Genomic DNA, 12,683 nt, shown 5'->3' on the forward strand with positions numbered 1-12,683 from the left:
CCAAGTGTAGTGTTAAGGAGACTAAAGCAGTGTGTTAAAAACAATGACTGCAGATGCTGGAAACCAGATTCTGGATTAGTGGTGCTGGAAGAGCACAGCAGTTCAGGCAGCATCCAAGTAGCTTCGAAATCGACGTTTCGGGCAAAAGACCTTCATCAGGAATAAAAGCAGTGTGTGTCAGGAAATGATCCATCTCCAATAAGGGATAATCATAAACCATCTCTCTGGTCTTCAATGTCATTACTGACCCTGAATCTCCCGCAGATAGTGGGGGAGGCTCCACGGATTCCAACAGCCTTTTCGGCTGTTCTAAGGGGCTAGGTTTATGTTTTGATCCTTCCCCACTTGAGTTTGCATCTTTCGTGTCGTCTGTGTGCTTGTTCACATTGCCTCACCTACCTCAACTGTGCACATCACGTGAACTGCCCTCACTTTGACAATGCCTTGTAGCCATGCAGGGACATTTCTGTGGTTTTGGGGCTAAGCTTCATCCCCTGAAGTAAACTATATCTCTCGCTTTGGAGTGATTGCCCGAAGTAAAGGTTTCTGCCAGATATTGACTGAAGTCCACCTGATTAATCCAGGGGTGTCCAAAATCTTCTGGCATTGCCCTCCCTCCCCACCCCAAACCATCACCACCACCACAATGTTCCAGGAAAATCAACAGTAATCAGATGTAGAAACTTCTCCCCATTTGCAACTCTGCTGGAGCTATCCCTGCTTTTGCATGAGGGGTGATCTGAAAAAATAAATAGAAACTGGGACAGTTTGGTATCAAGTGATGCCATAGGCTGTTTCTTTAAGCCTGCCTTCAAAGTTTGGACTGCTCTTTCTGCCACACTGTTGGATAATATGGAGCTGTGCTTGTATGTTGAATGCCATTTGACTTTAGGAAATACTCAAATTCCTTGCTGGTAAATGATGGCCTGTTGTCTCTGACCAACTCTTCTGGGAGCCCATCTATTTCAAAAGATGTTCAGTTTTTCTCTCATCGTCCTCCTGTTTGACGAATGAACTCTATGCATACCCTTTCACTTTGAATGGGTGTCCATAATGACTGAGAATGTTGAGCCCGTGAAAGGGCCGGCATAACCAATATGTAATTGAGTCTAGAGTTTACCTGGCCATTTGCATTAGTGTGAGGGAGCATCTGGCAATAATTTTGGCCTTGTTGGCACTCTGGGCATTGACATACCAACACAGCTACATTGGCATCAAGTCTTGGCCACCAGACATAATTTCTCGCCAATATTTTCATTTTAGACAGCCCTGGATGACCCTGGTGGAGTTCAGTCAGTGTCTAGCAGCAATCTTTGCTTGGGATAATAATTCCTGCTCTCCAGACTAAATTGTGTCCACTATGGTAAGATCTTGCTGTGTCCAGAAAGGTTTCAATCCTTGCTTTGTCTCCCCCATCACCACCAGCTGTTTTACTTTTGCCAGGACTGGGTATTTTCGGTCCACAGTCTGATATTGTCAACAGTGACCGGGTGGGTGTCCAGAAAGTTTAAAACCACAACGGACACTTCCCATGGTAGTAGCATTGGTGTTGTATCTGCCAGTGGGAGGCAGGTCAAGGCATTCTCATTTGCTATTTAATCTTCTGGATGGTGTTATAACTTATCATTTTATGCACTTAGCATGAAAGCCCACTGCTGAACTCAAACTGGATCTTTGGGTAGCATGGCTTTGTCCTCTTTGAGTACACCTAATAGGGGTTTGTGGACTGTTGGTATTACAAATTTATGCCCATGAAGGTATTGGTGGAACTTTCTCACACCAAAGATGACTGCCAAACCTTCCTTCCTCTATCTGGAAATATTTGTCTCTGCATTAGCCTGAGTTTGGGATGCATACATTATTGGACAATCTGTGAGCCAACACTATCCCGATACTAAATAGATCTGTCAGGCCAGATCTTACTTGGGAACATAGTGTGCCAATATCTTAAATGACGATTGCTGCTTCTTCACTTCCCTCAAGGCTACTATTGGCTATGAGACTATTTCCAAGGCTGCCCCTTTTTCAAATAACACGAGTGCCAGGATGGCGGGCACAGTATGTATGAACTTTCTGTAATAATTCACCAACCCAAGGAAAGACCCAAGCTCTGGTACTGATGTGGCAGCTGCAGCACCTTTGATTATCCTAATTTTATTTTCCAATGGATGTAATCCAGTGTTGTTGACTCTGACTGTAGCCCCAGTAGGTCATTTGGGGTGCCTGGAATATACATCTTTCCCCTCTAAGGCGTTTGCCCGCCTGCAGAAACTTCTAAGGACTATGTTCAAGTTCTCCAAGTGCTCTTTAGAATTAGAATTGGGTTTATTGTCATGTGTCTGCAAGAACAGGAGTACTGTGAAAAGTTTACAGTGTCATCCCTCATTACACCATCTTTGATACAAATCTTAGATACAGAGTAGAGAAATCAAGATATGACATTACCTCACAGTGATTCATAGTCTAAGTTAGAAACTAAGACCTAAAATTAAAAGGCTAAACACTACAGTCAGATAAACTGATTATAGATAAACATTGCATTGCATTAGATCAGCGCAGGGCCTCCCACACTTAGTCAGACTGGGCTCACAACCTGCTGACCACATGCGTTGGTCCCCAGTCCAATAACTGTTCTCGCTCCACTCTGGGCTTCCAACGCACTATGCTCCAGCTCTCAATGCTCCTCTCCAGGCCTCAGCTGCTCACTCTGCTCAGGGCTTCCAGGCCCCCAGCTCACTCTACTCCATTCCACTCTGCTCTGGACCTCCAGACTTTATAGTCTTAGATAAAAAAGATAGGAAGAAAAAGGAAACAAAGAAGAAGCAGACAGATGAGTGAGCCCTGGACTTAGGTGCCCAGATGTTGCCTACTTCATCTCTGCTATTTTGAGTGGTCTTCGCTCTTATGAGCACATTATCTTGATAAATGACAACCTGGGGTGGATCTTGTAAAATGTACTCCCATTGTTCTCTGAAAAATGGCACAGGCTGATGATACCACAAATTGCAGTCTCTTCTTTTAGTACAAAACCTTATGGGTATTAATTGTAGCATATCTCATCTAACTGCCATTGAAAGTACACATTGTTTATGTCCAGCTTCATGAAGGACAGCCCCCCTACCAGTTTTGCATGTAAGCCTTCTATGTGTTGGTCTGGGTATTTATCCAGCTGCGAGAAGTGGTTTATCATTTGGATGCGAGCATAAGAGGTACAGTTAGTAAGTTTGCAGGTGACACCAAAATTGGAGGTGTAGGGGACAGCGAAGAGGGTTACCTCAGGTTATTAACAGGATCTGGACCAGATGGGCCAATGGGCTGAGAAGTGGCAGATGGAGTTTAATTCAGATAAATGCGAGGTGCTGCATTTTGGGAAAGCAAATCTTAGCAGGACTTATACACTTAATGGTAAGGTCCTAGGGAGTGTTGCTGAACAAAGAGACCTTGGAGTGCGGGTTCATAGCTCCTTGAAAGTGGAGTCGCAGGTAGATAGGATAGTGAAGAAGGCGTTTGGTATGCTTTCCTTTATTGGTCAGAGTATTGAGTACAAGAGTTGGGAGGTCATGTTGCGGCTGTACAGGACATTGGTTAGGCGACTGTTGGAATATTGGGTGCAATTCTGGTCTCCTTCCTATCAGAAAGATGTTGTGAAACTTGAAAGGGTTCAGAAAAGATCTACAAGGATGTTGCCAGGGTTGGAGGTTTTGAGCTACAGGGAGATGCTGAACAGGCTGGGGCTGTTTTCCCTGGAGCGTCAGAGGCTGAGGGGTGACCTTATAGAGGTTTACAAAGTTATGAGGGGCATGGATAAGATAAATAGACAAAGTCGTTTCCCTAGGGAGGGGGAGTCCAGAACTAGAGGGCATAGGTTTAGGGTGAGAGGGGAAAGATATAAAAGAGACCCAAGGGGCAACTTTTCCACAGAGGGTGGTACGTGTATGGAATGAGCTGCCAGAGGAAGTGGTGGAGGCTGGTACAATTGCAACATTGAAGAGGCATTTGGATGGGTATATGAATAGGAAGGGTTTGCAGGGATTTAGGCCGGGTGCTGGTAGGTGGGACTTGATTGGATTGGGATATCTGGTCGGCATAGATGGGTTGGACCGAAGAGTCTATTTCCATGCTGTACATCTCTATGACTCTAAGATCCCCATTAAAAGGCAAACTGATCTTCACAATCAGGCTTCACAATTGATAAGACCAGTTCTGCCCATTCCACAAACTACTGATTTGATGGTTTCTTCGCTTTCTGACGTCCTAATTTCTGCCTGTACTTTTGCCCGTAAGACAAGTGGGACTGAACGGGCCTTGCAGAATGGTGAAGTTGCTTCCTGGTCGACATGTGAGGTGGCTTGGCTCCTTTGATAATCACTAGACCTTCTTGAAAGACTTCCCAGATATTTAATTAGGATTTCACTCAGGCAGCCATTTTCTAATTCAGAAATGTTGAGCCAAACAAGGTGAATCATTTTCAACCAATTTTGCCCCATCAGGCTTGGCCCTTTCACTATAATCAGTGGTGACTGAACCAGCTGCTGTTTATAGGAGACCAGAACTGAAGTTGTACACCTAATTTGTTAAGGTCCCTGGTGTGTCTATATACTCCGTCTCACCAAGGTCTTAGACTAACGTAAGGTTTGGAGTCCAGAGTGAATTTTGTTGAAAGACTGGTTTTGTAATCGCTGATATAGCCACATCACTATTGACCTCCATTAGAATTGGGTGACCATTTAACTAGATGTTTATTTTGATTGGTTCTGATTTGGATGTTGCTAATCGATTTAACTGTTCCAAGCCAGATGTAGGTGAGCTTCCAGTCTGTGCATTCACCTGGATACTGGCCTGTGAGTTCTCTTACTCAGTTCAGGCCTATAAGGGCTGATTTGCTATCTCAAGTCTGCATACCAGCAGCAAGTACAATTGCTTGCTGGGCCAGATCCTGAATAAAATGTTAACCATTTGGTCGAGGCTTGGCTTTGTTTTTTGATTTGCCATGGGCTGACCTAGAGTCCCTCTGTTCACGATATGTCCGGAGTGAGGCTATGCAGTTGCCTTACTCAGGGTGTCCTCTTAGCTCAGACGGCCTGGTGAGATTGTCCACTTCCATTGGAAGCCCTGAAACTCTCATGCTCCATTTGCAACTTTTTTTTAATGACAAAACCAGTGGTGGTGCATGCTGGAAGTCCAGTTGGGCTTCAGCTAATATGTAATTTTACATGGTTACATGATTAATCCCAAGTACCAAAGTGTCTCAGCATCTCATTTAATGTTTAAACCAAAGTCGCATGTCTTTGCCAGTCATCTTAACTGCATTAAACGTCAGGATGCAGATTCCCCTGGTTCTTGAATTGCCAAGTAAAACCGATAGTGTCTCAGACTTAGATGACTTTGGGGTCATAATATTCCTTAACTAAGTCTGTCAGCTCTTGAAAAGTTTTAGTATGTGGTGCCTCAGAAAATGTTAGGCTCCTACTAACTGAAAAGGTTGCAGGTCCACAAGCTGTCTGGAGAATTACTCATTGCTTGTCATTTGCCCAAAATAAGACATTCTTTCCACATACTGGGCCCAACCTTAGATGGCAGGATTTAAAAAGTCTAGCTTCCCAAATAACAGCATGGTGCCAGAAATGCTTACCCAACTCTGACAAATGTCAGTAAATTTATTCAGGAGCATTTTGTTTCTTGTTGCCACTGAAGTAGCCACAGAGACCAGTGTACCATCACCTTTATTAACACGTGCATAGTTCTTGACATTGGTCCGGCTTCCTCAGAGCCAGCTCTGGCTCACTGTTGTTTATATCTGTAAGCTGCTTGAGAATACTGGTAGTTATTCGGCAACGCAGTTTGGCTATAACGTCGCTGAAGAATTAGAGAATGGTATTTTCAAGAAAGCTTTTCCCTGTTTTCAATGGCGCAATTCTAGCAGTGATTGTTTCGCATGCTTTATTCTGTGTGTGCGCTGATGTCAGCGCCAAAGTCTCTGTACCATTCTGCGCATGTGCCAATGTCAGCAGCAGTCAGACCATGTGTGAGTTACAGTACTATATATTCAGCAGCTTCAGCTCATCAATTAAATTAGCACATTTTAATTGCTGTCTCTCTGAGACAAGAATATTCCTATATAATTCCTGTAGAACTGCATTACTCTTCTACATAATATTTACCTTTGCATTTTTAACAGAAATTTAGTTCATTATTACATCGCCTATACTTCTGTTAGAAAACAATGACTCATTCTGACTGCCATTTGAACAGATTAAATCTGTAAAAATACTTATCTTTAAAATTGCCCATTGGCTGCAGGCAATTTGTCCATGATTACAAAATCACGAGCACAAAGCAGGCCAAGACCTATCACTTTATGACACTTGCTGCCAGTGTCATAAAGTGATAGGGTCTGGATGTACATTGTCAAACCAGGAATGGGTTGGGGTTTCTGGGGTTATTGTCCATTAGAAAATTCAATTTCCTGGGCAATTCCCACTCAATCTGCTGAATGAAGAATTCCACATGAGCCTGATGCATAACCCCAGTGTTTATACTTGACCAACTTTCTGGTTTTTGGAATATTTGGGCCATGTTGTTTTGACTTTTTTTAAAATGATTTAGCAACACTCCGTTTCAGAAGAAGGAATGTTACTTTGTTTTCATGCAGTATCAAGTCAGGCCTAAACTTTGGATGTAGAAGAGGCTTTATGTTGTTGTATTTCCCAGATGATCACTGCTGGCACCTTAATATTGCCAGCTCTATCAGTGTGTCATATTGGAACTTCTCAATTGAAGTTGTGGCTTTATTCCTGAAAATCTAAACTTAAGTGAAATAATTTTTAGTTACGTGAAGGAATCTATGTTCAAACAGATTGGGTTCCATAGGGCTTGAATTTAGCAGAAAACATGCATGTAAGCATGTCAACTTGCGTTCTAAGAGAAATTCTATATTGAATAGACTAAATTCCTTCTTTATCTCACGCGCGCTCTCTCTCGCTCTCTCATTCACGCTCTCTCTTGCGCTCTGTCTCCCATTCTGTGAGCGTTGTGGATGGCTTGTTGCTCTCAAGTTTTGGACAGGTAACTGTTAAGCTTGTTTATGGCTGGCCTCCTACAAGGTGTTTGAGTTGTGTGGATGCTATGGCAGCTGAAGCAAGCAGTTTGTGGCTTGGTGATTGGGTGCTTGCTAATGTAGATCTCAGGCACCTTTGTGGCATGGAGTGTGGTCACAAGTCAGAAAGATAGCAATCATGCCAGGTACACTTTTTTAAAAAAAAACATTAAAATTGAACTCATGACACTCAAATAAACATTGTTAGTTAATGTCCGATTTTAAAAAATCAACTTTTCAGTTTTCAGCTATATATCCTGAAAGAGAGCAATGATATTATTGAATTGTAAATAAATTGTATCTGATCGGGTCTTGAAATTATGTCTTGTATATCTTCAGCTCTGTTAAAACTGGATTGGAAGTTGTCAGAGAGGATAATAGCACTTCTCTGCTTCAAAAAAAGGGGACATTGCATCCCCCACTATCAACATCATGGGGGTTCCCATTGACCAGAAACTCAACTGGACTCACCACTTAAACACCGTGGCTACAAGAGCAAGTCAGAGGCTAGGAATACTGCAGCGATTAACTCGCCTCCTGACTCCCTAAAATGTGTCCGCTATCTACAAGGCACAAGTCAGGCGTGTAATGGAATACTCTCCACTTGCAGCTCCAACAACACTGAAGAAGCTTGACACCATCCAAGAGAAAGTAGCCTGCTTGATCGGTGCTGCATCCACAAGCATCTACTCTCTTGTCGACCACCGCTCAGTAGCAGAAATGTGTACTATCTATGAGATGCACTGGAGAAATTCACTGAAGATCATCAGACAGCACCTTCCAAAACGACGACCACTTGCATCCCGAAGGACAAGGGCAGCAGATATATGGGAACACCACCACCTTCATGTTCTACTCCAAGACACTCATCATCCTGACTTGGAAATCTATCACCATTCCTTCACAATCGCTGGGTCAAAATCCTGAAATTTCCTCCCTAGTGGCATTGTGGGTCAACACACAGCAGGTGTACTGCAGCGGTTCAAGAAGGCAGCTCACCACCCCTTTCTGAAGGGCAACCAGGGATGGACAATAAATGCTGGCCCAGCCAGTGATGGCTATATCCCATAAAGGAATAAATAAAAGAAGTTTAAGTTAACTGAATCGCAGCAGTAAATGCATCTATTTGAAAGCAAACAGAAGGGACACAAGTTTGAGAAGCAAAATGACACCGATGCTGAAAATCTGAAATAATAGTTTTTATGAAGAGTCATTGACGTAAAAGGGTAACTGTGCGCTGATATAGCTTGGCTTGTGGATTTTGAGCATTTTCTGTCTGGAAGTTTTCTTTTCATGTGGTGTAGACAAATTAACAATCAAAACGCTACTATGAAGATCCTTTTATGGTTCTTTCTGATTGTGTGTTTGAGTCACATGGCATTCCTCATCTATTATCAGTCCTGGGCACTTGTATTCAGGTTAAGCTGCTGTGTCTCTAACATTTCACCTTAAAACTTAAAAGAATACTTTTCCAGGGAATAAGAAAAAGTTTTACGATGGGTGTTTCTGAACCATTTGAGATCTTCGTGACAATGTAAACTGATTTGAGAATTTCCAAACTAAGAAAAAATGGTTTTCTCTGATCCTCCTAGTTGATTCAAGCATACTTATTGTTGGATATGATCCAATTTGCTGTACCAACTTTTGTCTCAGTGCATAAGCTTTACGCTCAAAAATATAAACATTTGGATTTTGCCTATTCTGAAAAAGTTCTTCTCCTATAGATAGTTTTCTCGAAGTTAATAGATTTTGATAATTTTATTGACAGAAATATAGCTAATATTATTTAAAAATTGTATGTTCTCTTTTTCTGTAGCAAAGGGAGGAAGGGCATAGATGTTCCCAATGTGCTTTTAAAGAAGGGTTTTGACCCAGCAACAGCAAAGAAATGGTGATGTAGTTCCAAGTTCTCGGAGGGGAATTTTCAAGTAGTGGTGTTCCCATGAACCTGTTGCTCTTGTCCTCCAATGTAGAAATGTTTGTGGAGTTCAAAGTTGCTATTGAGGGACATTAGTGAGTAGGTCCAACGCATTTTGTCCTTAACATTGTTGGATTACCTCCTGGGTTAACTCATTGCACTGTGATAATGAAGTAATCGAATGTGGTGGATGAGCTGGTGATCAGGTTGACTGCTTTGTCCTGGATGGTATCAAGCTGCTTGAATGTTTGAACTGCACCCGTCTAGACAAGTCAGGAGTATGATGGGATACTTTCCACATGTGCCCTGTTCATGATGTAAAGGCTTTGGGGTGATGGGAGACAAATTACTCATAGTATAATTTCCAACATTTTGACCTTCTCTTGTGGCCACATTATGTGTATGTACACTGCAGTTCAGATTCTGGCCAATGGTACCACCCATGATGTTGTTAGTGGGGAATTCAGTGATGGTAACACCATTGAACATCAGAGATGCTCTTTTAAATAAAAATCGAAATAACTGCAGATGCTTGGAAATCAGAAACAAAAACAGAAATTGTTGGAAAAACTCAGCAGGTTTGACGGCATCTGTGGAAAGAAAGCAGACTTAACGTTTCAGGTCCAGTGACCATTCCTCCAAACTGCTTTTGGTTTAGGTTTTCTTCTATTGGTGGTGGTCATTGTCTGCCATTTGTGTGGCATGAAAGTTAAATGAAAGGCTGAAGATTATTCAGATCTCATTGCATGCAGACATGGGTGCATCAGTATATGAGGAGTTGTGAATGATGTTGCCACAATTTGTATGATCAGTTAACATTCCTACTTCTGACTTTGTGGTTCAAGGAATGTTGTTTGCGGCACAGCCGCTCAGTGGTTAGCACTGCTGCATTACCAGGACTCTGGTTCGAATCCACACTTTGGCAACTGTGTGGAGTTTGTACATTCTTACCGTGTCTGCCCGGATTTCGTCTGGGTGCACCAGATTCGTCCCACCGTCGAAAGACATGCAGTTTATATAGATTGGCCAACGTGGTATAGCCAGAATGTCCAGGGATTTGAAGGTTAGGTGGATTAGCCATGAGAAATGCAGGGTTACAAGAATAGGGTAGGTCTGTGGAATGGTCTTCAGAAAGTCGGTGAGGATTTGATTGGCTTAATGGCTTGCTTCCACAATAAAGGGATTCTGATTTGTGAAGCAGCTGAATTTTGTGGTTGTGTCTGTACCTCCAGGTAAGGAGGCCTGGGTTCAAGTCCCATCTGTTCCAGAAGTAGTAACATGTTTGAACAGTTTGATTTTTTAAAAAAAAAAAATTACTTTGTGAACTCCTGCAGTGATGTCCTGCGACTGAGGTGATTGACCACCAAATATCATATTCATCTTCCTTTTTTATGATTCATGCATGGGATGTGGGCGTCACTTGCTCGGACAGCATTTATTGTCGATCCCTATTTGCAAGGGTAGTTTCAGAATCAGTCATAGTGCTATGGGTCTGGAGTCACACATGCAGACCAGGCCAGGTAAGTTAGCTTCCCTAAAGGATGTTAGTGAATCAGATAAAATTTTCAGACAACCAGCAACAGTTTCATCATTAGACTGTTAATTACAGTTTCTTTTAATTGGATTCAAATTCCACCAAATTATTCAACCCAGATCCTTAGAACATTATCTGGAATAACAGTCTTGTAATAATATCACTAGGCTGTCACTTTCCCCGAGAGAGTTGGGGAAATCTAGGTACAAAGTGTGTCCTGGTCTGTGAATCACAAAACATTTGTGTACAAGTACAGCAAGTGATTAGGAAGGCAAATACAATGTTGTAATTTACTGTAAGGGAATTTGTTTCAAAGACGTTTTCCTGCAGTTGTACAGGGCCTTGGAGAGACCACTTCTGGAGTACTTGTATCCTGGCACTAGAAACAGTTCAGATGATTTTCACAATTCATTTCTGGAAAGAAGAGCTATTTAAAGAAAGATTGAACTATATTTCTTCTAAAGTGGGAGTTTCGAAGAATGAGGAGTAATCTTGAAACATGAAAGATTCTGAGAGAATTTTACATAGTGGATTCTGAGAATGTTTCTCTTGCAGAAAAGACTAGAGCTAAAGACAGAGTTTAAGAATCTGAAGTTTTGCTTTTAAGATGGGATTTTTTTCTTAGTCTGTTAGTCTGCGGCATTCTCTTTTCTGAAAGAAGTGGAAGCCATTGAGTCTATTCAAGTCAGAGTTAGATTTTTTGAGAGTCAAGGGTTAACGGATGCAGAGACGTTTAATTGAGACCACAATGAGATCAGCCATGCTTTCCCTGAACGTAGAACCATTTCAAAAGGCCAAATGGCCTACTCCTCTTTGTGCAAGGTATGACTCCAGCCAGTGCGGGCCTGCCTTCATGTCAAGTGCAGTTGTACTCTCCTCACCTCTGGAATTCATTTTGTTTGCCTGTGTTTGGGCTAAGTCTGTAATAAGGTTAAGAGCTGGGTGGCTCTGTCCGAACCCGACATGAGCATCAGTGACCAGGTTATTGCCAAGCAGGTGCCACTTCATAGAACTGTTGAGGACTCCTTTCATCACTTTACTGGTGATTGATAGTAGACTGGAGAAGTAATTAAGCTGCCTTGAATTTTTGTAGCAGAAAATTTCTGTGCAGTTTTCCACATTGAGGCAAGTGCCAGAGTTATATTGTACTGCAACTGTGTAGCTAGTGGTGTAGCTAGTTCCAGAGCAGAGATCTTCTCTCCTGTTGCTGGAATGTTGTCAGTGCTCATAGCAGTATCCGCTACTCCAGCCATTTGTCAATATCACATGGAGTGAATTGAATTGGCTGAAGAGAGGCATATTTGATATTGGAAATCCCTGGAAATGTGCTGACATGTAGCATTCCATGGCCCTTCTGGCTGAATTAGGTGTAGGATGAATTTCAATAGGGGAATCATGTCTTATGTAACGTGATTTGTTGTTTTCTAGTTCTATTATTTAGGAAGCATTAGCGTATTCTTAAATTTGAATTATCCAGTTGAGTGCAACTTTTTTGAACAAATTGGGATTTGATGGATAGGTACTAATGAGCAGTTTGAACTAAAATAGCATTAAGATTATTCTTTTTTTAAAAATGCAATAATAAATATAAGAGAAATGAATGGGCATTTGGGATCACATGCTGTGAGAATTGAGATTTTTTATGAATTCTACCTCATAAATCCAAAACCAGATATTAAAATGCTTGACTTATCTAAAAAAGAACTGCACTCTATTATAAAATAATTTTACTTTCTCCAAAATTCAATTTTTTTGAAAATGCCGTATTTATTTAATGAGATGATTGTTATTTTTCAAAATAACTTGCCTCTTAAAAAGGTTCATTTGCTTTGAATAGTTTTTAATTATCATCTAATTATCTTAAGGCGCAGACAATATACGCAAATACTGGAGTCGATACTACCAAGGATCTCAAGGGGTTGTATTTGTGCTAGACAGTGCATCATCTGAAGATGATCTGGAAACTGCACGGAATGAATTGCATTCAGCTCTTCAACATCCACAGCTGTGCACTTTGCCATTTTTAATATTAGCCAACCACCAAGACAAGCCAGCAGCACGTTCTTTGCAAGAGGTAGGTTTAATAAATGACCATGCCATAATTTTTCTAGGACTTAATGCAGTTGTAATTATTT

At 41.7% G+C, this 12,683-nt stretch overlaps 1 protein-coding gene across 3 annotated transcripts in view; it reads left to right on the forward strand.

The window, feature by feature from the left end:
• LOC140477681 (ADP-ribosylation factor-like protein 15) overlaps positions 1-12,683 on the forward strand; it is a 291,815-nt gene that overhangs the window by 123,980 nt on the left and 155,152 nt on the right. For all 3 annotated transcript variants that reach the window (XM_072571623.1, XM_072571621.1, XM_072571622.1), the window contains exon 4: positions 12,414-12,622. In XM_072571623.1, coding sequence (XP_072427724.1) covers positions 12,414-12,622 — 209 coding nt within the window. The remainder of the gene's footprint in view (positions 1-12,413; positions 12,623-12,683) is intronic.

This window comes from Chiloscyllium punctatum, chromosome 1 (genome assembly GCF_047496795.1).
Source record: "Chiloscyllium punctatum isolate Juve2018m chromosome 1, sChiPun1.3, whole genome shotgun sequence".
Classification (NCBI taxonomy): Eukaryota; Metazoa; Chordata; class Chondrichthyes; order Orectolobiformes; family Hemiscylliidae; genus Chiloscyllium; species Chiloscyllium punctatum.